The sequence below is a fragment of the Chinchilla lanigera genome, unplaced genomic scaffold, assembly GCF_000276665.1.
Source record: "Chinchilla lanigera isolate Chin_1 unplaced genomic scaffold, ChiLan1.0 scaffold00069, whole genome shotgun sequence".
Lineage (NCBI taxonomy): Eukaryota > Metazoa > Chordata > Mammalia > Rodentia > Chinchillidae > Chinchilla > Chinchilla lanigera.
Genome location: NW_004955470.1, coordinates 5470497 through 5495922, shown reverse-complemented (window position 1 = coordinate 5495922; position 25426 = coordinate 5470497). Strand labels below are relative to the sequence as shown.

The 25426-nt window shown below is 41.7% G+C and overlaps 3 protein-coding genes and 1 long non-coding RNA gene across 14 annotated transcripts in view; 2 read left to right on the top strand and 2 right to left on the bottom strand.

Annotated features, from left to right (window-relative positions):
* Positions 1-2562, top strand: part of Mitd1 (MIT, microtubule interacting and transport, domain containing 1) — a 16077-nt gene extending 13515 nt beyond the window's left edge. For 4 of the 5 annotated variants that reach the window (XM_013522815.1, XM_013522817.1, XM_013522814.1 and 1 more), the window contains 3 exons: positions 502-617; positions 1744-1804; positions 2027-2562. In XM_013522815.1, coding sequence (XP_013378269.1) covers positions 502-617; positions 1744-1804; positions 2027-2122 — 273 coding nt within the window. In that variant the 3' untranslated portion in view covers positions 2123-2562. The remainder of the gene's footprint in view (positions 1-501; positions 618-1743; positions 1805-2026) is intronic. The other variant, XM_013522816.1, reaches the window with a different exon arrangement.
* Positions 2563-3663: 1101 nt separating this feature from the next.
* Positions 3664-15644, bottom strand: Lipt1 (lipoyltransferase 1). 2 transcript variants are annotated; one of them, XM_013522813.1, is made up of 3 exons: positions 15525-15644; positions 7621-8750; positions 3664-4799 (listed from the first exon to the last, which is right to left on the bottom strand). In XM_013522813.1, the coding sequence occupies exon 2, from the start codon at positions 8746-8748 to the stop codon at positions 7627-7629; it is 1122 nt and encodes a 373-aa protein (XP_013378267.1). In that variant the 5' UTR covers positions 8749-8750; positions 15525-15644; the 3' UTR covers positions 3664-4799; positions 7621-7626. The 2 variants fall into 2 exon arrangements, with proteins under 2 accessions (XP_013378267.1, XP_005400796.1); XM_005400739.2 differs by lacking the exon at positions 3664-4799 and having other exon boundaries at positions 7348-8750.
* A 3463-nt stretch (positions 15645-19107) lies between these two features.
* On the bottom strand, positions 19108-24016 carry LOC106150297. Its single transcript, XR_001237022.1, has 2 exons — positions 23363-24016; positions 19108-19161 (listed from the first exon to the last, which is right to left on the bottom strand). It is a non-coding gene; the product is annotated as an uncharacterized LOC106150297 (long non-coding RNA).
* Positions 24017-24018: 2 nt separating this feature from the next.
* The window catches only part of Tsga10 (testis specific, 10), a 95156-nt gene continuing 93748 nt past the window's right edge, over positions 24019-25426 (top strand). For 4 of the 6 annotated variants that reach the window (XM_013522796.1, XM_013522795.1, XM_013522797.1 and 1 more), the window contains exon 1: positions 24108-24381. In XM_013522796.1, coding sequence (XP_013378250.1) covers positions 24274-24381 — 108 coding nt within the window. In that variant the 5' untranslated portion in view covers positions 24108-24273. The other 2 variants (XM_005400734.2, XM_005400731.1) reach the window with 2 other exon arrangements.

Here is a 25426-nt window from a genome sequence, read left to right as displayed (position 1 = left end):
TATTGCTGATGTCTGTGGTTTATTGAAAGGAACAGTCAATGCTTAAAATTTTCTTTTTTCTTGACCAATTTTGCATGCTTGAATTTGGTAATCAGAATGACTGATCTGAAAACAATATGCAGTATAAGAACCATTGTTGAACTCCCACCATCTTGTATGGTGAAGCTCTCCAGTGTTGTTTTTTTTTAATTACTTGTTACTATTTCTTGATTGATCAATCTTACATTCCTGTGTCTGGTGGACTGAGCAACTTCATTGAAGATAACAGTGTGCAATATAGCAACCATTGTTAATTCCTATCATTTTGTTTTGAGGTCATGTATTGTTTTGGGGTTTTTTTGTGTTGTTTTGATTTTGTCTTCATTGTTTTGTTAGTTTTTTTAATTTTTAAAATAAAAAAAACTTTCAAATTTTAATCCATTATGATATTCACAATCTAGCACAGGGACAATTTAAAATGTTAGTAACTGAAGCAGCAAATTATATTTTTGCTATTAACAGGGGTGTGGGAAAGCACAGCAAAGTAGTGGCCTGGAAGAAATAAAAGAGTCCCTTAGCAGTCATGGAGTGGTGTTGGACATAAAATATTCTTCTTCAATACATGACCGCGAAATTAGGTTTGTGCGTAGTAATACTTTAATTTTTAGTAGTTTAAATATAGTGTTAAAATTTCTGTTATATAATTGCATACAAATATTATGTTTAAATATTAAAATTCAAATAAAGCTCAGTTTTAGTAATTTCTCACCTTTGAGGATTAAAAGAAAAGCTCTGTTTACTTTGTCGTATGAGTTTATTATTCCCAGAGGAAGGAAAATCTGTATGTTGTCTCATCTAGGAAGAGGGGGAACCTTTCTGCACACTGCATACAGTGTTCTGATTAATTTCACTAGAAAGCAAAGTAATTTTTTAGTGAAATTAATATTTATATAATGTAGTTTTATTTGCTGTGGATAAGTAAATATTCTGGCAGACAGGAAAATGTGCTGAACTGGTGGCACAGGCCTGCATTCGTAGCACTTGTGAGGCTGAGGCAGGAGGGTTGTGATGAGTTCAGAGCCAGCCTGGGCCACACAGTGAGCTCAAGGCCAGTCTGAACTGCATAGTGAGACCCTGTCTCAAAACAGACAGACAAGAAACTCCCTCCAAAATATGCTGAGTTAATAAGAAAATAGTGCTTGCAGTTATTTTAGAGCTATCTTCCCTTTGTTTAGTAAAGAGGTTTTCCTATGATTACAACAATGGCACTTCCATTTTTAATGAAAACTTCAGCACAAACTAAATAAACAAAATAGAGGCAAGTTCAGTGCTGCTGTGGTGAAAGCAGAGGTGAGGGCCAGGGCTCCTTGTGCTCACGTTCACGTTCCCAGTGCCTAGGAAGGGGAAGCCCTGAGACACCACCACAGTCTCTGAATATACTCTGCGCAGCCACCTGTCAGCACAGTAGGAAATCTTTATCAACAAGCTTAACTTCAAGAGTCAGTTCTGACTTATCTGTTAGCCAATCAAATCTGCTGACTCAAGCTTAACTTCAAGAGTCAGTTCTGACTTAACTGTTAGCCAGTCAAATCTGCTGACTCTTTCTGTGGCCCTTTTGTTTCACTGAAGACACAGCCCATGATGAGCCCTAGATCTGATTCAACCCATGCCATTGAAAGAAACGGTTTTCTCTGTTGGTGGGACTTAATCCGCTACGGCTTTAATAACTGTCTCAAAGCTAACACTGTATACTAATTTCAATAGGTTCAACAATGGATGGATGATTAAGATCGGAAGGGGACTTGATTACTTTAAGAAACCACAGGTAGGATATAATTTTATGAGTAAGAGTGTAGTACCATTTTGTATCACTTTTGTTTTTGTTTCTTTTTTGAGATGGGGGGTGTCTCACTAAGTAGCCCAGGCTGGTCTTGAACTCCTTGGGCTCAAAAGTTATTCTCCTACCTCAGCCTCCGAGTAGGTGGGACCACTGGTACATCACACCTAGATTATTTTTGTGTTTTAAACAATACTCTTTTCTTCCTAGGGTCGTTTTTCCCTTGGATATTGTGATTTTGATTTAAGACCATGTCATGAAACAACAGTGGACATTTTTCACAACAAGCACACACAGAAAATATGATGGTCAGCCTAATTCATATTATTTGTATTTAAATGCTATCCTATTCCATTTTCTGTTGCTGTAACGGAATACCACACACTGGCTAATATGAAGAATAGAAGTTGATTTAGCTCGCAGTTCTGGAAGTCTTAAGAGCACAGCGTTGGCATCTGGTGCAGGCCTTCTTTCTATACTGGACGCGACAGACAGCGTCATGGGAGAGACAGCAAGCTCGCCAGAGGGAGCTCACTTTCATAACCAAGCCACTCGTGGGAAGCAGAGCCAGTCATATTTCAGCAGTTCCACCTCTTAACACTGCTATGTTGGGGACCAAGTCTCAAATCATGAACTTTTGGAGGACACATTCGAACAATAGAAGTGACTATTGGATTATTTTTAAAAATGCAAACATATTTTTATAATGTATAAATCTAACAATAAACTTTTTACATTTCTACTAACTTATGAATCCATTGTCCATTTATGGGAACAGTCATAAATATTTCTGCAAATGTATTACTTAGTAGACTGACAATGTTTCTTTTCAAAATTCAGTGGTTACATTCAAGGTTGACCTTATGGGGAAGTTTGATTTGGTTCTTGCCGTTTCAGCTTGTAACCAGAATGGTGGAATTATGTTCGTCAACCAAAGTACCACTGTCATTGTGGTTGTTAGACTGCATAAATCCACCTCTGTAGAGGACCAGCAATCCAGAACCCTCTGGATTTATCGAATTCTTATAAAAATCCTGGCTAAGAGCAGAGGGTGTTAGATCAGTGTTGTAGCATGTGCTTAGCATTTATGAGGCTGTGGGTCCAGTCCTCAGCACCTTGGCTAAAAAAATCCTAAGAGAAAATATTTAAAGAAAAGAGTACATGCCTGTAATCCCAGCACTCGGGAAGCTGAGGCAGGAGGATCATGGTGAGTTTGAGACCAGCCTGAGCTATAAGGTGAGTTCAAGGCCAGCCTGAACTGTATAGCGAGACCCTGTCTCAAAAGGACAAAAAAAAAAGTCTATACATATGTTTTCCATTATGTTAGACATACATATTTCGAGTCCCCAGATCAGATTAGAACACCAGAAGGATACCAAGTGCAAGTTTAAGTGTGTGGAGTTATAGAAGGAAGAAAACTAGAGCAACTGGAGAGACAATTATATTCCTGAATGGAAGACAGTGTCAGTTTCTCCTAAATTATAAATTAGTTGACAAAGGAGACTAGCACCAGGAGACTTTCTTGACTTACTGCAAGTCATATTAACTGTAGCAATCTTTTAGAGGTACATGGGCATAGATCTAGCCAAATAAATTAGTGCCACAGGGCCAGAGATAAAGCTCAGTGGCATAGCACCTGCCTGGCAAGTGCAAGGTCCTGAGTTCAATTCCCAGTACCAAAAAAAAAAATCAGTGCAACACAATAAAGAACTCAGAAAAATGTGTGTATGGATATTTAAGGTATAATAAAGGTGTCATTTCAATTTACAAAGTGGACATTCAATAAATGGAAAATAACGAATAAATCTTAAATAGGTGAAAGAAATAATAAAATAGAAAACCTGGGCTTTTATTCTGAACTCCTACCAAATAAATAAGAATAACACAAAGACCAGAAAAACTGTCAAGGAAAGGAATAGAGCAAAAGCTTTGATCACATACATATTTAAAACTTGGGTATAGGCACCATAAACAAAGTTTGAAAACATGGTCAAATTTACAACATATAGAAAAAGGTTTAATATCTCCAAGTGCGTACAGAAGATGGACTGGTTTGCAGCAGTGATCTTGGTGTGACCTGTAGCCTCGTGAAGGACTTGATCCAAGAACAGTGTGTCCCGCCCTACTGATCATTCCCGCCGGCACACACATCCCCGAGCAGATGCTGCCCTGTGCGCTGTTCTCCTTCATGAACAAACTTCTTCAAAGAGTCCTCCCAGGACAGTGTCCTCCACTTCCTCACCACCTCTTCACACTTCAGCTCCACTCACTCACTCCACTGAAATGTGTTCAAGTCAGCAGTGACCTCCATCTCGCCAAACACACTGGGCATTTTTTAACCTTCATCTCACCTGACCTTGCAGGGTCAGACAGCAAGGGCAGTGAGGCCGGCCCTGGCAGCGCCAGTGATGGAGATAGACCACTCCCTTTGCAAAACTTAACTTTGGTAAAATACAGTTTTCTCTTCCATCCTTTCACATATTAGATTTGGAGCTGGTGATGTAGTTCACTGGGAGAACATCTGCTCAGTCCGCGGCACAATCATAGTAATCCTTAATCTCTTTTCCTCAACCCATAGTCTGCCTAAGAAATTACACTAGTATTTTTATAAAAGCAACAAAAACTACCACTACTTGATATAAAAAGGTCTGCTTAAGGTAATAGGTAGTTCATAGCACCACCACAGGAGCTCTACACTGAGATGTGCAAGCTTTGCCTTGAAAAATAACCGAGAAGTAACCATATGGGACCCTGCTGCCCCCACTGCAAGGGCTGGATGTGGCAACGATGTGACTTCCATCACGGCCCTGCTAATGCTGGCCTCGCAGCCTTGGCGATCTGAGAAAGGAGGGTCCTGATTAGAGAGGGGTCTCCCCTCTCAGGTTCTCTGCCTCGCTGGCTTCCGATTCAAAGTCTGCAGCAGGAGCAGCTGGCCGGCTCATGTGCCCACACCCTCGCTTCAAGGGAGGCCAGGAAAGCGCATCTACAACACACAGTACAAGTTTCACTTTCCATGGGGGAACGTGAGCTGCACATCCCTTGATTCTTAGAAAGTGCGACATTCCCTAAACAGGAGACCAGGTGCTACATCATTAAACCTTTAGATGAATTACAAAAGTCCAGAATTACCTGTCCTCAGGATCTAAAATACTATTCATATGCTACCAATTCACAAATTACCTGAGACTTCTCCTTGGAGTTCCAATTCAGCTGTCCCACAGCATCTCAGAAGTACATGACATTTCAAATACAGTGTAGGCCAGCTGAACTCCATTCCCTCGGCTTACTCCCATGCATCCAGTTGCTTACTGAGAAGTCCAGACTCCTCTCTCTCGCATCCCAGCATGCAAACACTGAGGCAGGAGGATCACCGTGAGTTCGAGGCCAGAGTTTAACACTAGCCTGGACTTCATAGTGAGATCCTATCTCAACACTCCTGACCCCCCCAAAATTGTGAATGACTGTTGTTTTAAGCCACCTCATTTTGGAATGCACTGGAATATTGTCCTCCCCACCCCACCCCTCTTGGCATGGATTTCTTATTCTTCAGGTCTCAGTTTAAGTAGCATCTTCCTGAGAGCTCTAGCCAGATAGACCCTATTATTGCCTGTTACTACTGCCTTAACTTTTACCTCATGGCTTTTCTCATTTTGTGATTATTTACCAATTTGTTAATCTTCTTTTCCTAATAGGATAGAGATTTAAAAACTTGGGTTTGGATTTATTAGTACATAAGACTACCTTTTTGAAAGATGAAAGGAACATATACTATCAGAAAAATATATAAACATTGTATTGTGAAGCTTGTTAGGTATGATAAATGTATGGGTGCTATGGCACAAAGGAGTTATTTTAGTCTAATTTTACGTTTGCTTTTTTAAAAAAGTTTGAAAGTCACTGTACTAAAATGTCAATTCCTGGGGTCAAGGACTATTTATCTTTTATTCACCATGAATACTCAACAACTAGCCCAGAGCTGGCACATAGTAGATACTCAATAAACACCGAATAAGTACTGAAGAAATAAGTGTGTGGCTGAGTGCACTGTAGAAAGGGAAAAGATCAACAGTGATGTTACTCTCGGAAGTTTGGTAAGGAAAAGGTGGAGGAAAGAAAGAGTGTTGAGTAGGAGTTTTGGGAAGCAGAAGTCACATGTCCATTCACTATGGGTAAGGACCCGGTGAAAGGGGAGAGAAATGCGAATGTGTGGGTGCGAGGCATAAACACAAACAGGAGGGGACAAAGCCCGGGTACAGTTAGGGGAGGTGGCTCGAAGGGAAGAGGGGCATTTCTTCTCTGACTGAAGGAAAAGAGCAAAGCTGCAGTGCAGACCATGGGAGCTGCAGGAGCTCATTTCTGAGGCCTCCACTCTCAACACATAATAATCAAAGTTGGTGACACAGTAAAAGCAGAGGAATCTGAGCTTGAGAAGAGTGGAAATCTTTAGGAAGAAGCCACCTCTAAGAGTGAGCGGGAGTCAGCCAGAGACAAGTTGAATCTGATGCCAGCGAAGATACATTGATAACCATAAATATGAAACTGGGAGAATTTGCATCCACAGACATACTGCTTAGCACCTAGGTACAGGAGGAGAAAATCAGGGGGAATTCACCTTTCAGAACCCCCTGCTCCTGCTTTAGACCAGCTATATTTCTGCTTTTTCCTCCTCTAAAAGCAAAGGGGATATAGCTCAGTGGAACAAGCTCCTGCCTGGTAAGCACAAGGTCCTGAGTTCAATTCCTGGTACCCTCTCCAAAAAAGGTGACTATGAGCTGGGTATGGTGATACACACTAGTAAGCCCAACACTAGGGAGGCTGAGGTAGGAGGACTGATGTAAGTTCAGGTGCAGCCTGAGCTACCTAGTAAGACCCTATCTCAAAAAGAACCACCACAAAAATAAATAAAATAAATGTGGCTATGGTAGGCCCAGGGAGAAAAGCAGGTAAGAATACTGGTAAAAGCTGAGTGTAGTGGCAAATGCCTACAATCCCAGCACTCGAGAGGCTGAGGCAGGTGGATTCACGAGTTTGAGGCCAGTTTGGGCTACAAAGTGAGTTCAAGAAGACCAGCCTGAACTACACAGCAAGACCCTGTCTCAAACAAACAAAAAACCGGGGATATAGCTTATGGGTGCAGCACCTGCCTGGCAAGCATGAGATCCTGAGTACAAAAAAAAAAAACAAAAACACCACCACCCTCAAGAATACTGATACAAAATTACAGTTTAAATAGTTCAGGCTGGAATAGGAAAGGAAATGACACTAGGAAAGATTAGGTAAGTATGAGACCTTAGAAAAATGTAGGGCTTGAAGGAGAGTGGAAAGATAAAATACAGCTAAAACGGAGAATTTTAGAGTTTAAGATTCAGAGGTAGCAAGGAGCCTAGGTTATAGTCCTTAGAAGTAGGAAAATATGGGCTGGGGATTTAGCTCAGCGGCAAAAGCGCCTGCCTGGCAAGCGCAAGGTCGTGAGTTCGGTTCCCAGTACCGGAGGAAAAAAAAAAAAAAAAAAAAGAAGTAGGAAAACCAAAAACCTACCTCTGATAATAGCATGTATAAGATGCTATGCATCTAAAGGCAGTAAAAGAGCAAGGAGCTGAGATATGAAAGTGTGCCAGGTGTTCAGACCCACAAAGAAAGAAGTAACAGCATCCTACAGGTTGGTACAAAGCATAGGCAAGGACAGGTGCTAAACAAATTCAGATGGGGAGAATTACTGAGAGACTAGGTCTTTTTTCTAAGACACAAGGCATTTAAAATTTTTTTATTTTCTCATTGAAACTGTCAGTATAAAAAAAAGTTACCTGGAGTCACATTATTCCTTTAATTTTTTCACAGAGAACATTCCATTTACTATGTAGTTCCTGGTCTCCGGGACACATTCTAAGTAACATATGCATTATCATGGTAGTTTCAATTGGGCAAAACTTGCTGCCAGTCAAACTTGAATTTAATTTATCACATATTGCCAGGGGCAGCCAATGATCAGGTGCTTCGATCTTGCACATTTCGATTCTTCCATTCTTTATGTCTAGAAATACTTTGATTTCCAAATATGCCTGTTCACATAACACATTAAAGGTAGTGTTTACACTAAACTTTGGAGTCCTGCCATATATCCACTCCCAAGTTTGTAGTTCTTTGGCTTTGCTGTTTATTCCAGGAAATACGCTCTCATCTGTTGGGTTGATGAGGTGGATGTGATTATCAAGTTGATGATAAGCAGCATACTCTGCAGCAATAGCATTTATCAGTACTTCGCAGGTCAGAGTGGGATCTTTTTCCAGAAGGTTTTTCACCACCGCAGGTATGCTAGTAGTGGCGTTGCTCTTGATCCCTTGGTACGGGCTCTTCAGCAAAGAAGACAAAGAGGTCCTGTCAGTACTACATAACAAGGTACAGTGGTGATACGCAGTAGTCCTGCCGATCTTAGCAGCTGTTCCTGAGATTTTAAACTGCCCATCAAGTAACAGGTCAAATCTTTTTGTGGCCTGCACATCCAGCTGGGGTTGGACAGTGTTTAGAGCTCTCACGATTAATTTCAGGTTTTTCATTCGATCATACTTGGCTTTGGCTGTAAAGAAAGTGAGGTTGATATTGCCCATGTCATGGTACACAGCTCCTCCTCCACTTAGTCTCCGAGCCAGTTTGACGCCTCCCTCTCTCATGAGAGTCAGGTTACATTCCTGCCAAGGATTCTGATGTCTCCCAATCACAAGGGAGGGAGAGTTCCTCCAAAAGAAGAGAATTGGCTTGCCTTCTAGACTCACATGGTCATGGATCCAGTCTTCTACAGCTAGATTTTGATACACATCATTGGAAACAGATTGTAAAATGAGTCCACTTTTCACTGTGCTTTTAAAGCCCGCTGCTGGGACCTTGTGATTACAAAGTAACTGAAAACAATTCTTCATTAATTGTGGGATCAGCATGCCTTTAAAGTGGAAGACAACAGATTAATTGATTAATTAACAAATTAATTCAATGAGAAAAGGAAAACTAAATTCTCTTTTCTAGTTATTGATCACTGGCTATTTGATCCAGACTTATGTAAGTATCCAGTTAGGTTGCTTCTCTTGCCTTTATTATTAGTTTTTAGCAATTCTCCAAGAGTGCGCAAAGGGAATAAATGAAGATAAACTTCCAGTAATTTCAGTTCATGTGAAATGAGGGTTCAGATTTTTTTGAAACAACGGGCATGCAGCAGATACATTACATAATGCATCTCAAAGCCAAACAAATTATTTTTAATTTACAAGTAATATGCAGTCATTCAGAAAATAACAGATAAGTAAAAAGAAAACAAAATAACCCATAATTCCACCCCATGGAGATAACCATAATTAACATTTTGGTATGAATAATCCATTTTATTACTGTGCATGTGTATACACCCAGCACACCCTTTTCCAAAAAAAAAAAAAATGTAATTGCACTGTTATTTTAGTATTTCATTCTATCTGTTTTTTAAGATAAGGTCTCAGTATTTTGCCCAGGCAAATGGGATCAAATGATCCTCCTGCCTCCGCCTCCTGAGTAGCTCAGAGTATAGGCAGTGTCATCATACCCAGCTTATTTAAAATTGAATCTATTTTTACCTCAGCTTAAATGACTGTGCAATATTTCATTGTTAATATGCCCGTTTGCTCAGTTTCTTGGTCTCTATTAGGCTGTTTCTAGTTTTCCTGTGTTATCACGTTGTATTCATGAACATCGCCATGGAAAGAGAGATGTCTTTATGAATTAATTATGTCTTTATAATGTTTTAAAAATACTTGCTATTTGACTTTGGGATAGATGATTTATTACTAAGATAACTTTCATTTAGGTCAATATGAAATTAGGATGAACCCTCTAAGGTCAGACAGAGAAAATCAGAGTATGTAGATTCATACGGAAAGGCTATGAAATTCGTTGTTTGGACACTTTACAAACTACATATTGGCAGTGTGAGTGAAGTTTAGGTGGCAAAAGGTTGAAAATACTATCCATGAAAAGGAGGTACTTCGACTATTTATTGGCTTTCAATCATTTTATTTCAATTTTATTTCTGGGCATGCTTCTAGTTCTCCTTTAGGATAAAGAACTAGGAATAGAGTGCATTGTTTCTTTGTTTTTGTTCTGTTTTGCTTTTTGGAGACAGGCTCATGCTGTATAAGACAGGCTGGCTGTAAATTCACTATGTAGCCCAGGCTGGCTTCTAACTCTTAGCAGTCTTCCTGCCTCAGCCTCTGGAGTACTGGGATTACAGGTGTGCAACACCATACCTGGCTGAGTGGATTTTAATTATTATTATTTCTTTTTCAGTTCTGGAGATTAAACCCAGGGTTTTTGCACTAAACTACCTCTTAGACCTTTAAAAAAATTTTTTTAAGACAGGGTCTTGCTAATTTGCTCAGGCTGACCTCAGAACTTTTTTTTTTTTTTTTTTTTTTTGGTTTTTCTCCGGTACCGGGAACCGAACTCACGACCTTGCGCTTGCCAGGCAGGCGCTTTTGCCGCTGAGCTAAATCCCCAGCCCCTGACCTCAGAACTTTTGATCCTCCTGCCTCAGCCTCCCAAAGTGCTGGTATCATAGGCATGCACCACCATGCCCAGCTCGAGTGGATTATCAGAGTCTATTACTATGTCAAACTATTTAGTTCAGTAATGTCTTAGAAGTGTAACTCCTAGGTTAAAGAGTCTTCAAATCTTCATCACTCTTGATGTATTTTATAAATTATGTTGAAGAAAAGTTGAGCCAGTTTACACTCCCTCTGTTTAAGAAAGATCTGGAGAGGTTTCACAGAAGCAGAGTTACTTGAACTGTGTCTTGAAATTGGATGGTTTTCTAGGTTGAGGGGAATAGCATACTGCTGGAACACACAAAGGCAGACAGTGGTATAATAGTAATGAATGTTTGGGGACTTCTTCCTAAGGGACACAGTTGAACTACTGGTGTCCTAACTCCCCTAAGGACTCTGTCTACACTGTCCTAGGAAGTCTCTACACTCAGATTATATCTTTGGTTAATCTCTTTGTTCTTAGACCTGTTTGGCTGAGTTCCATAAAGTTCTATATTCATTCGACAAACACTTATGGAGCATCTATTGGACACCAAGTAGTATGGGGACAGAGAAGAGAGAAAACAAATTCATGTACAGTAACGAAAGTTCACGAAAGCCTCTGTTGGCGAACAGTTCCGTTTGAGAACAGAAGCATTTGGCAAAATTTTGCTTCCATCTGAGAACTCCACATCGGATGAGGAACACAACCATGGCTATCTTCCCCAGAATCGTGGAATGAATTAAGTCTGTGAATTGAGGTGCCACTTTAATCTTAAAGCATTTGAATTCTAAGGGCAACTGGGATCTACTGAAGTTTTAAGCAGGAAAGTGGTATAAATTGGCCATCATACAAGACTGCCCCTGCAGTGTTGAGCACAGATTAAACAAAGGGTAGACTAGGGACACAGGGAGAAATTAACTGAATAAAGTAACAATTGAATAAAGTAGTTATCTTGGAGAACTACTTTATGAGGGTCTGAACTGGGGCAGCAGACAGAGACAGGATGAATATGAGAAGATTATGGAGGTGAACTGTTCCTTCCCTCCAAGCAACTTTCATTTCATCTCCACAATCTAGTGGAAGGCACTAAAAAGCAGATAAGACAGTGATTTAAATGCAGTGTCATAAGTGCTGTGATACAAAGTCATCTAAACCTCTAATGAGTGGAAGTAATGCCAAAGCTCATACATAACAGGGATACAGAAAAGTATTGCAGTAAGAATCCATGCAAAGAGTTTAATTCCGGTGGCTGGAACTGAAGGGGGCAGGAGTGGGAGCTGCAAGCAAGAGGGAGATAGGAAAAATATGGGTCAGATGATGCAGAGCCTTCAGTCCATGTTTAAAGCTTGAACTTCACCCTGAGGACCTTGAGGGAGGCGCTGAGGAGTTCTAAGGAGTGTGAAGACTGGGTTTATATGTTACAGCCATTGGCTGGAGACTTAAGCACAAAGAAACTACAGTACTTGGTGACCAGGTGAATGAAGGCGAGAGAAGGAAGTCAAGGATTATATCCTTAAGAGTATGATAATTATGAACTCTGACCAGAATGCCAGCATTTATATCTCAACTCTCCTTCACCAATTAAATACCTAAAGCACATTACTGACTTTTCTGTACCCTAGACCTCTTATCTATAATATATGCCTAGGGGCAGGACTCATCTCACAGTGTCAGGATTAAATGAGCTAATACAGGTTCAGTGCTTGCAGGAGTTCCAGGCACACAGAAAGTACACTATATGTATTCTGTTACTATCATTGCCTGATCTCTGCCCTGGCTAACAGGTGGAAAGAGATGCTATTTCCTAGGAGAAATCTCATTGGAGGAGGTGGTATGGGTGAAGATACATGGTTCACCTTGATTGTGTTGAACTTGAGTCTAGGGGGGACTAAACTGTCCAGAAGATGTTGTGAGTAGATATAGATCCTTCAACGAAACCTTGAAGAGCACTTAAGGGATAAACCCAGTGACACTCAAGGGATAAACAGAGGAAGGAGGGAGAGCTCTCCTCCCTAAAACTGGCAACAGAATCAAGACACTTAAAACATGTGGTATTTTGGAAGCTTCCAGGAGATAAGAAGCTGAAAACAGATCAGCACCAAGAAGGTTATCAGTGAAGGAGATGAGTGGAGTGAACGGAGGCCCAAAAGCTGTGGCAATAGAAGGAATATGTAGTTAGGAAAGGCCTCAGTCAGAAGAGAGCAAGACTGGTGAAGCGAGTCCCTGAGAAAGTGGTGATGCTGGGATCCAGAGTTCAGGTAGGGAGGTAGCCTTTCACAGAGCGGATTCTCTTCTGCTGTGATCCAAAGAAGAAATGGTGACAGACGGGTATGGTGGTGTGTCATATGCTAAGACTGGAAGTGTGTACAGAAGCAGAGATTCTCAGAGAACTTGTGACATAGCCTTTCCTAAAGTTAAAGCTCTTACTCTTTTTGTTATCTATAGAATGCAACAGGATAGTTTAAATTTTAAGTCTAGTGTGGAGGTACATGCCTGTAATCCCAACACTTGGGAGGCTAAAGCAGGAGGATCACAAGTTCATCACCAGCCTTAGTGACACAGAGAGAGAGCTTGTCGCAAAAAACAAAACAAGCTTAAATTTTAATCCTGGCTCTGCCACTTACTAATTGACCAAGAGTAAGCAGTCTAACCTCTGGTTGCTTCATTTGCCTCAGTAAGGCATAGTGAATGGAGATTGCCATAGAATGATCAAATTAAATGTGTTCAGTGTCAAATGTGTTGAAATGTTAGATTTTATAGGATTCCTCACTTCGCATCTCTATTTTCTTGTTCATACTGTTCTAGTCATATAACATGTATTCCATGTGTACAAGGGTTCCTAACCAAGATACAGCAAAATGGCATTTTCTTTGATAAATCAGCTGTATTCCACAATATATTGTTCAAAACCAAGATTATGCTAGGGCTCCAGAATTGAGCCAATTCATGTATTGATGTAATTCACATGTCTTAGTAGTGCTAAAAATATCTATATACACCCAACAATTTTGTATATAGTGTTAATGAAACATAACAAAGGTATTAATTTCACAAACTCTGCATCATTCTTGGTACTTGGGATTTATCAGTAAGCCAAATAATAACGATAATAAAAAAAAGGAAAGATAGGGCTTGGAAGAGAGGTTTGGAACCCTGTATGTGAGTCAATTTTCAGTAGGGTTGTTAGGCTAGGCCTCATCAAAATGGCGACATGTGGGCAAAGGGCTGAATGCCCACCAGGTCTAAGAAACCATTCCAGGTATTTGAACTCGTCAAACCAATAAATTGGCCTTGGTGAGGATGCAGTCCTTTAACTGAGCCCTAAAGGATGAGAAAGAACATAGAGATGAAGTGGAAACAAAGGCACATCCCAAAATCTTGAATACCAACTACTGATGAGTCTGTCCATGTACTTGCTCACGAGCCAATTTATGCTAAGTCTGGTGAATACATAATCAGAACAAAAGTTACACAATCAAGTTACACAATTTCAGTGTCTGATGGTTGGGGCCCTAAGAAAATCACCTCAACTCCTCAGCCATGGAGAGATCCTACATTTAAGCCACAATACTGTGTACGCCATCTGGGACAAGTACACCTCCCGTATTTTATACTCCTGTCACAGACAGATCCCTGAATGAATGATATACTCTTTACTTGTCAGAATATAGTTAGGCCTTTGAAAGACTGACAAAATTTTGTTTTTTTAATCTCTATTTTCTTTTACTTACTAGTTTTACAGAAAATAAATATATGAAAAAATGTTCAACATCCCTGGTCATTCAAGAGATGCAAATTAAAATAACACTGAGATTCTATCTCACTCCTGAGAAAATAGCTATTTTCAAGAAATCAACCAATAACAAATGCTGGTCAGGCTGTGGAAAAAAAGGAACCCTTCTCCACTGCTGGTGAGTGTAGACTGATACAACCACTCTGGAAATCTATGTGGAGATTCCTCAAAAACCTAAACTAGAGGTTCCATTTGACCCAGCTATTCCCATTCTTGGTACCTCACACCCCTGGGTACAGCACACTCATGTGCTCTACTTGGAAACTGCTCAAATGCCCATCAACGGATGAATGAATAAGGATTTTTTAATACAATGGAGTACTACTCTGTCATAAAGGATAAACGAGACATTTTTAGGTTTTAAATGGATGCATCTTAAGACCCTACTCTTGAGTGAAATAAATCAGACACACGTGTACATATCACATTGTCTCTCTGGTGTGAGAAACCGAAAGGGTAAATAAGGTTCAAAATATGTAAGAGATATTGGGAAATAGGAAGAAAATGTTCAGATGGGAAGGGGAACAATGGAAGGGGGAGGGGGAACGAAAGGAAGGGAAAAGGAAAATAATGGAAACAACTTTTTGTAAATGAGGTGGAGAGGGGTTGAAGAAAGGGGAGGGGATTAGGGAAAAAGCATTAAGGTATATTATGTACAGACATAAATTCCCTATGATGAATGTGATCATTAGGCATATCTATAACGCACCAATAAAGTTTAAAGATTACTAGTTTTAGTTTTTCCTCAGGATATTCTTATTTACACATTCCTGGGGATACTTTGCACTATCCAACATGCTATTCAATCAGCGAAACAATCCCCATTCCATCATCTTTCTAGGCAGGACCAACTTTTTTTTTTGGCCAGTAGTAGGAATTGAACGCTGGGGCGCTCTGCCACTAAGCCTTACCCTCAAACCTTTCTGAGACAAATTCTGAGGTAAATTGCCCAGGCGGGCTTCAATTTGTAATCTTCCTGCCTCAGCCTCCAGAATAGTTGGGACTACAGACATGCCTGGCTCCTGCTTCTTCATAAAACCTTATCAAGACTATTTTGCAAGCTCTCTTGCAGTATCTTATCCTCAATCTCATCACGGTCGTGTGCGTGTTCTGTTCCCCATTTTTAGCTCTCTGTGGTCGTACACAGCTGTTTTAAGCTGTTCACCCTCGTCCTGGTTCCTGGTCAGCCTTCCTAACATTGACAATATCGCGTCCCGGGTGCTGAGAGTAAAGCAAGGGACTTCGGCCCGCACCTGGTTCCCGATCCCAGGGTCCTCAGTCCCCACCCGCTGCCCAATCGCGCACCGCGACCTCAGTAACCCGATTCACCCCGCAGCACCCCAGAGATCTGCTTCCGGTTTCACTCACCAGCTACTTCCGGTCGCGCGGGGCCTCTAGCGGACTAGTGCTGGGGAAGGTCGCGTGGGCCCTAAGCATCCGCAGGATGCACACTCAACCTGACCACGCTCATTCCATCCACTGTGGGCGGAGACGGAGATAGGGCACGCCCCAATGACCCGCCCACTCGATGCCCACCCCTGGTTCCGCCCCCGAGGCCCGAGAGGAGGCGTGGCTTCCTGGAGCGTACCCCGCCTCCCAGTCGCCTTTGCGGTCTCCTGTCTTCGCCGCCCTCCGGGTTTCCCAGTCCTTCAGGGCACAAAACCACTCTGGAGGCAGGGACGCAGGCCACATACGAATAAGAGAATAAAGTCCCAATTCCGATGGCGCTCCTTGCGTGACGGCAGAGATAATGGCCGCCCAGCGGCGGAGGTAGGAGAGGCGGATGAGCCAGGACCCAGGGCACCTTTCCCGGAGCGAGGGGACCCTCGACACTCCTGCGGCTCAGCTACAATACAGACACAGTGACTCATTTATTTATTATAGTACTTGTGTCCCAAGTTCCTGTGAGTCTCGTATTATTTCCGTGGAATGGATTCTGTGCAGAATAAACCGCAGTAAGAATTTTTCCTAGTTATTAAAACAGCCCCACAATATTCTTACTTTTTTTTTTCCTTCCATTACATCCTTCTAAATTTTATTTCTTTGAAATCTGAGGTGGTGCAGTTTGTATTTTTTTCTGTCATTTTCTTCTGAGGTGGTTTAGAGTCCTACTCTCTGTTCCTTGCTCTAAGATTTTTGTCCCTTGGCTCTTGTCACCCACTCTCCTACTTCTTCAGTTTTTCCACTGGAACCCTTCCTTTTTGTTGTTGTTTTGTTTTTTTCCGGTACCGGGAATCAAACTCAGGACCTTGCTCTTGCCAGGCAGGCGCTGTGCCGCTGAGCTAAATCCCCAGCCCCTCCACTGCAACCTTTCCAGTGACACTCATGCTTCACAGTCCTCTGGCGAGTTACTCCTTCCAGCTCTTATCCTGTCTACTCCCCTTCAAAGCCAAGCTTCTTGTAAGTCACCACACATCCAGTATCTGTTTCCTCCTTCACAATCAACCTACTCCAGCATGGCTTTTGCCTCATTATTCCAGCAAGAGTGCTTTTGTGAATATCACTGCTGGCATTCACGTTGCGAGACCCAGTGGACTTTTCAGTTCTCATCTAACTGTTCAGTTGACTACCTCTGCCTGGGAAGACTCCTGTGGCCAAGCTTCAAATCCGCCATCTTGATTTCCCTTTAGACTCAGCTGCCTTTGACAGCTGTCCCTGCTCTGATCAGCCCCTAAATGCTGGAGTTCCTCAGATCTTTAGCTATCCATAATTAGTCTCCTTAAGCAATCTCATTTATTCCTGTGGGTTTAAGTACCATTTTTATCAAAATTCCTGCTTTTAGTTCCATGCATCCAACCACCCTGAAAACCTGTTATGTCGAAAAACTATGTTCCTGAGCTCACTCACTGACCCAGGAAAGCACCATGCATCATGTTTTGTTTTGTTTTGTTTTGTTTTGTTTTTTAACCAAAAACCCCCATTTCTCCCCCTGGATGACCATCATCATCGTCACCCACTTGGACAACCATGTGATACAAAGTTACAGATGTCAGAGAAACTTTTCTAATTCCCACTATTAAAATCAAGTTTATGTGTTATGTCTCCTGTTTTGTCTCTTTAAAGGCTTTTTCTTCGTAGCACATTACAGTTTAGATTCCATATAATTACTGCATATCCTGTCTTCCCAGGTAGACAGACAGAAAGCCTGGTCGAGGTAGTGGCTCTTTGTTCACTGCTGTATCTCCAGCACCAGCACAGCGCCAGGTTAGGTGAACAATGATTTCTGTATTTTTTCTTTCCCAAAGAAATATGCTTTGCAAATGATAAAAAGCATGGTGTTATTCGACAATTTCATTTTTTTATTCTAAGATCACTAATATATTTGTTTAGTTTTTGTCTGATTTATAGAGTATTGTTTCCCCTTAAAGATGCTTTTTCCTCTTTTTTAATGAATATTAAGGTGATATGCAATTGGGTATTAGAGGGGTTATTAAGTATTAAAGTAGAGGAACATGTTCAAAATATGCATAATATGAGTATAGCTCAGTGGTGTAGTATGGGCTTATCATGGGTGAGGCCGTGCTTCAGTCTCTAGCACCAAAAAAGAAACAAACAACCATGTACAATATAAATAGTTACAAGTCACTTCTGGAAAAAGAGGTTTTACTTCATCTAATCATTATTTGATACTGCTGTTTCAAAGTGCCAGCAAGTTTAATAGCTGTTATAAAACAGGTGTGTTTAAAAAAAAAACCACAGGGGCTGGGGATTTAGCTCAGCGGCAAAAGCGCCTGCCTGGCAAGCGCAAGGTCGTGAGTTTGGTTCCTGGTACCGCAGAAAAACCAAAAACCAAAAACCAAAAAAAACAAAATAAAATAAAAAAAACATAGCTATTAAGGCTTTCCTCACTCCAGCCCACCCTGCTTTCTCTGGGGTGTTCTTTTATCTTGGTTTTTCCTCTTTTGTTCGGCCCATGCTTGCTCTGCAGAGCATTTCTCTCGTACTCTTCACTTTCAGTTTTTTAAATAAACTTTGCCACTACTTAACAAAACAAAAAACACTAGTTACTTTTACTAAGTTATTGGTGGTATAAAATGGTAACTTACACAAGATAAACTATTAAACTTGGAAAGAAGTGTTTTCTAACTCTGAAATAGATTCAGTATGGGGAGGAACATTTTAAAAGAAAGACGTAAAACGTAAAATGCTTTTGAAGCTGTGCGATTTATTTGTCTTTTGCTGAGTTTATCTGCAGTGATCTTTCACAGAGCACAAATGAAAACTGTAGGAAGATACAGTATCCTAAAGCAAAATCTCAAACTGGAAATTCAGCATACAGAAGTGGTATACCAGAAATACTGTGAAATACTGATGACAAGTTGCTAGGACACTTCATTTTTTAACCACTTATTAAAGAAATTCTTTACAATTACAGTAAAATGTTTTGGTGTCATTCAAATACTGTCACTGAAAACTCTGCTCTTTATCAAGGTTGGAATATAATCCCAGAGAAATCTGCTTTGAATTTTGGAAGTTTTTTTCTCCCTAGCCTGACTGACTGCCTTTTCAACATGCACCATCAAAAGATGTAGTTTAAAATGACTCATAAATAGTGAAAAATAAAACATGTCTTCCTTCATTTAGTTAGGTGTTTCTAATGCTGTTCAGTTCTCAATAAACACCTCTTAATTGAAAGCCATTTTTTTTTTTTTTGGTTATGTGTACAAGTTACTTCATTCCACATCTGTCATTTCTGTGCCATCACTTTCTTTAACATATTCCACTGAACCCACCACTTTCTCTGAAAGAGATCCCGTGCCAGTCCCTTCAAGTTTTGTAAAGTTCTCTTGGTGTGTGTCTTCTAATCTTATTTTCTTGGTGTTTTGAAATAATCGAGTGACTGGCTCCACACTGCTTTTCTCAGTCCCCTGCATTAAGTGATCGTCCACTTTGGAATCCATTTGGATGGCAGATACCCGAGTAGAAGATTTACTAAGCGGAAATCCCATTGGGCAGTTTGAAGATACCTTTTTTAAGTAGTAGAAATGTTTCTTCAATTTGATTACTGAAAAATAAAAATAGAAGTAAGAAGTGAACACAACAGGAATCTCAACAACTACATGGCAATGTTTGTTTGAAATGTCATAGAGATGCTAAAAATATAAAATAAAATTGACCATTATCATTCCCTGATTACATTTTCTTTATGGCAAGGTTTGTAGAGTATATCAGTTCCTTTGACAGTCTTTTTAAAAAGTAATTTGCCTAACTTACTATTTATCACCGTCCAGCAACTAACAGAACTTCTCTTAGTCTTCTCTGTTATTCTTTTTTTTGTCTTTTTGAGACGGGGTCTCACTATGCAGTTCAGGCTGGCCTTGAGCTCACTTTGTAGCCCAGGCTGGTCTCAAACTCATAACGATCCTCCTGCCTCAGCCTCCTGAGGGCTGGGATTACAGGCATGTGCCACCACACCTGGCTCTTCTCTGTCATTCTTACTAGCAATAATTTTTTAATTCATTATTAATGGTTTAAGTAATTATTAGAGGCCAAGCACTCTGCTATATAGGTATTCTGCAAAAAAAAAAAAAAAAAAAGTTCAATAAAGATATGGAACTTGTTAAGTATCCTAATCTGCTGAAAAAATGAGTATGTAATCCTGAGTGAGATTTTGAAGAGATTTCCAAAGAGGGTTGAGGGCTATTTCAAGCATCACAGTTAGGGCCTTGCACTTATAGTTCTCTCAGCCTGAAACAATTTTTGAATTGCAAACCACTCCCGTTTTTGGATAATTAGTGACACAGAGCCTGAAACTATGAAGAGCTAAACTGGCAGATTATTGCTTCCTGCCATGGTGGAGTAACAGGAACCAAACTGATCCTCATGCTTTAACCCTTTATAAAAACCGACAACAACACATGAAGCAATGGTTTTTAGATTTGGGACAACAGGCAGAGCAGGAGAGAGATCCCTGAGGAAGGGGAATAAAAAAAGGAGAATTTCTCATGCTTCCACACAGGAAGGGGGTCCAACAGAGCCTGGTCACTTTCATGAACTGAGAAGACAGTTTGGGGAGACCAAGAGGCTAGAATCTGTGGAAACAGGAGAGAGGAAAAGAGTGAGAAAGCACTCTAGAGATCTTCAGAGGATTCCCCTCAACTCCAAAGCTGAGTACTGACGAGGGCATGTTAGGAAGAAAACTTCTGAGGTCTGAGAGAGAACCACCAAAAAGGAGAAGGCAGAATAATCACTGGAGCTCACACAGGGTCAAGAACAGTTTACGTTCCCACCAGTCAGGTGGAAAGACATCTTGATATTTGAGACACTGGGTAGAGTCTGTAGAAAGGTATTAGCTCAGTTATAAAGCCAAAAATGCCCTACACTAAAGGTTACACTGAACTTAGGAAATTTTAAAAGTTAGCTGCTGGCAAGGTGTGGTGGTGAATGCCTGTAATTCCAGTACACTGGGAGACTGAGGCAGGAGGATTGCAAGTTTGTGCCCAGTCTGGGCAATTTAGCAACTTAAAACCTGTCTCAGGGAAAAAAAAAAAAAAAAGGTTGGGGATGTATGTCGCTCAGTACAAAGGCCCTAGGTTCAATTCCTAGTACCAAAACTACAACAACAAAACCTGGCCACTAAATAGCATTGTCTAATACAGTAGAACTTAATGTAGTGATGTAAATACATACAGTATTGTATATCTACATCATCCTATATGGTAGCCATTAACCACATGTAGCTTTTGGAATGGGAATGTGGATAGTACAAGTGAGGAACAAAAATTTAATTTTATTAACATAAATTTAAATAGTCACATGTAGCTAATGGCTACTATTTTGGATGGTAGAGATGAAAGGGTCAAATTGCTCTCAAGTACCTTAACCAAATCTCAAGAAAGCCAAACATACTTAAATGCTAACTCTCTGTCTCCCCCTCTCTCCTGGATCTAAGAGTGTGAAATCTACAATGCTTAGCAGTCAATCAAAATTTAGCTGCATGAAAACACACAAAAAACTACAACTTCTAACCAGGAGGAATAAAAGTAGAAGCAAATCCACAGATTATACAGCTGACAGAATTAATATATGAATGCCTTAAAACATATTTTATATATATTTCATGTCTGGAAGAAGGTGGAATAAATCAAGAGCATGATACAGTATGAAATGGAAGATTTCTTTTAAAACATCAAATTTTCATACATGAAAAATAAATGTCTGACATGAAAACTATGGGTGGGACTAACATTGCCAATGGAAAGATATAGCACTGAAAGGCTGGGGAGGTAGCTTAGTTGTAGGGTACTTGCCCAGCATGTGTGAAGCCTGGGTTCTATCCTCAGCACTGCAAAAATCTACATATAGATACACATCACATAGAGAAATATAAATACGTAGATATATTCATGTAATGTATAAATGCAACATTTAAATATATAGATATATTTATACAGATCTGTCTATATATAATCACATAGATAGGTAGATATAGATACATGAGGATATCTATGTATATAGCAATGGGAATGATCCAATCAAAAGACGCACAGAGAGGGGCTGGGGATTTAGCTCAGCGGCAAAAGCGCCTGCCTGGCAAGCGCAAGGTCGTGAGTTCGGTTCCCGGTACCAGAGAAAAAAACCAAAAAAAACAAAAAAACCAAAAAACGCACAGAGTCTCAGTGAGCTCCGGGACAATACCAGGTCTCTGACTTTTTTGTTTGGTGGGGACCAAGGGGCACCGGAAAAAAAAAAAAAGCCAAAATAGGTTTTTGTACTTGAAGCCTTTGAAATGCTGGAGAAACTAAAGGACTAGAAACTACTATTAAGGTGCATGTCACAGGAGAGGCAGGTTTCTATACAAGGCTTAACGGGCAGGTGGGAACACTCACCACTCCTTGGGTTTACAGAGGGAGAAGGACATTTTCATTTTCTTGGGTTAGGGGAGAAAACCATCAGCCCTTGACGGGAAAAGAAAGGAACATTCTTATGCACTCTTTGGCCTTAAAAAGATATTTTCCCTACATTCTCTTGAAAGAATCTTTGGTAACATCCAGGTGGCCTAGGAAAACGCTTAAACTGCTCTTATTCTTTCCCATTTCCGGTAGTAGTAATCCTCCTCCCTCCTCTTAAAGCTCCCACTTCAACTGAGAGAATTTTGTTTGTTTTGGTTTTGGTGCCGGGCAGTGAATCCTGGGCATCCTGCAGCTCCAGCACCTTGCTCCACCCCCAATTTTATTTTTTATTTATTTGTAAAATTAGACTTTATTGATACATTTTAGGTATACATAACGATCACATTCATCATAGAGAATTTGTACCTGTACGTGACATAACTTGTTTCCTTTCCTATTCCCCTACCCTCCCTTCAACCCCTCCTCCCAGTTTTAAAGTTAGTACATTCTTTTTTTTTTTTTTTTTTCGGTACCGGGAACAGAACTCACGACCTTGCACTTGCCAGGCAGGCGCTTTGCCGCTGAGCTAAATCCCCAGCCCCCTACATTCTTTTTATTTGTTTTCAATCATGCTAGATGAGACTCTTTAAAATAGCTTTAGTGTCTGACAAGGATACTGGATTATATATTACTCTCCCTAACTTTTCAGGATTCTTTTGAGAGCCCATGCTTTTTTTACTACTTATCAATTGCATTTCAAAGGAAACGTGCTACTCCCTAGATCTCTTCACGGCTTTAAAATAAGAGGCAATTGCATTTTCTCGTATTGCCTCTACTCATATTTAGAAAGGATACGGTATGCGAAAATAAAACTTGTTTATCCGTGCCAATACTGCTTTGTGGAAAAAGTGAGTACTCAAAGGGAAAACCAGGAATTGTCAGTCTCCTCAAACGTGAGCTTACTTTTGAAATGCAAAGGCTCATACCATATTAAGGGCACTTTAAAATCCTATCTAATGTCATCTATAGGAAAAGACAGGGAGATAGGGTCACTATTGTAATTCAAAAGCTCTTGAGATAAGAAGGGTGGGACATGTTAAGTATTTAGAAATATTAAGAAGACTATTTCTGTTCAAGGTAGGTTCCAAAATAGTGGCAGAATAACGCAGTGGTTATTCTTGTTTACTTCAAAGCTCAGTTCTCCACTTTAGAGTAACGTAGTTGCTTTTTATTTTTTCTTTTTCTTGCACTGGTTAAATTACATGGGTGTTCCCAGACTGAAGGCTCCTAAGTGAGCAAAGAGAAGTTTAAACGGCATTAAACAGGGAAAACAATCGATACTTTATTAAACCTCGCGTGAAGCGGTGGGTATACCTTTTCTTTGTTAGCCATCGCCAGTTTTTCTGGAAAGAGGACTTGGAAGGGGACGGACTCGTGCAACCTGGGTTTTTACTGTCACCTCCCGCCTCCAGCCTGACACGAGTGTGCAAGGCTGACCCGGGCCTTGGCTCCACGGGCTCCCCAGACAGGAGGCTGCAGGCGCTCACCGGTACAGGAGGGTCACTCTCAGGAGTCTGGAGCTGGAGGACCGCAGCACCAGGGAGTAGCGCTCAAAGGGGGCTCCTGGCTGTAGCAGAAGCTGTGCCCAAGAGCAGCTGTTCTAATAAACGTGGGTCCAGAATGACTTCGGATCCCTAGGAAAAAGCGAAGAGCCATGGCCGCAAAAGAAGCAGGTGTTGAGTAAGACGTGGGGAGAGGGGGAAGACAGCCGTGCGCATGCGCGTTCTATCCAGGTGCGCCAGCCCTGAGGAAGTCGCGAGAAAGGGGCCGCGCGCTGGTTACTAGGAGACGGGACGCTCGGGTCCGGCGTCTAGGCGCTGCGTGGGCGTGCGCCTGCGCGGCGCGGATGGGCCACGAAGAGGCCTCTCCTAGGCGCCCTGTGAGGGGGACAGGTGGACGTACGCGTCGCTACGTGCGTGGGTGCGCGCGCACGGCTTGTAGTCCCCGAGCGAGGGCGGGTCGGGCCAGGTACGCGTGCGCAAAGGACCTGGGGGCGCGCCGGACGGAAGCGGAGCGAAGGCGCCGGGGAGGTGGCAGAAGAGCCCCCCTCAGGTACGGAGGGAGCGTGAGGGCGGGCCCGACGGCGCGCAGGCCGGCGCCAACCGCCCCCGCCTCCCTCCTGCGGGGTCCTGCCTTCCTCCACCTCCGCCGGGGCGGGGCCAGGCGGATTTGGGGGCGGGCAGGGCGGGTCAAGGGGCGGAGGATGGAGACCCGGCGGGACCTGGATGGACTGCGGTGGCCCGGGCCCCGCACTCGCAGGGATGAGTGCCGGGGAGGACGGAGGGCCCGGCAGCCCGGGGAGGGCCCCGGAGCTCCAGGTAGACGCTTCGGAGGTGCGCGGGGGCTGCGGGCGGCCTGGGGTGGTCTCCGCGGCCGGGGCCGCTGTGGGGTGAGGTGGTGGCCGGGGAAGCCGCCCGGGAGCCCGCGTCCTCGGGGTCGTTTCTTGGGAGATCAGGGTTGAGCCCAGTTCCTATGGTGACCGCTTCGCTTCCTGCCTCGGCTTGTCGCTTGGTGGGGGACTGTTCTGCTTAGAAAAGCTCTGGAGCGGAGCCGAGGAACTTGGAAGTTAGAGATTTGGGAGTTCATCTTGGCTCCTCCCGACTTCCAGGCTCCCCTTTCAGGGTCGTCTTTGTAGACTTTGGGAAGCGAAGGGCCGAGATGATGTAGGCATTTGCATAAAATGTCGTATCATTTCGGTAGAAATTGTACACAGGAAGGGCAGAATAAGTTTGCTTGAAAAACTATGAAAGTCTCAAATACGTGTGATCGTAGACTTGTACCTGAACACTACATATGTCCTTTTTTATTTTCAAATAAAATCAAGGATTCTGCTTTCAGGAAAATATTGCATAGATGAGTGTACCAGCGCTTCTTCTTTTCCATTCCAGACATTTATGTCACGGGATGTTTGCTATTTTAAATTCCCTTTATTGTCAATCAACATTTTCAAATATTTTTTGTTCGCTTGTAAGGAAATACAAAATAACAATCGGTTTGTAAATGGAATCAATAGATTATTTAAACAAAAAAGCATAGGGTCACATTTCAATATCCAGGATAAAACTGGTTTTTGTTTATATATTTTAATTGATCAGTGAAGTGAATCCTTCAATCTTAACTATTGGGAAACAGCTAGGAAGCTTATTATCTTAATGAAGTATTTATTTCAAATTAAACTTAGGCATTATTTAGTGGTAGCTTTCAAAATATACCTCATTGTATTTACTTTCTGGAGAAAAGAAAATCACTGCTTGTAGCCCAGAGTATAATCGAGGGTAGAGATTGGTTGAGCTCTTTTCTGTCTTCTTTTGCAGTTGCTTAGTGCAGTTTGTTGCAAGCTAGCTTGGTTTTAAATCTCTCATGTTGCACAGGCAGTTA

Bases quoted from the DNA above. Each gene is read 5' to 3' on its own strand.
- Lipt1 (XM_013522813.1), bottom strand. From the start codon at position 8,748: ATGCTGATCCCACAATTAATGAAGAATTGTTTTCAGTTACTTTGTAAT.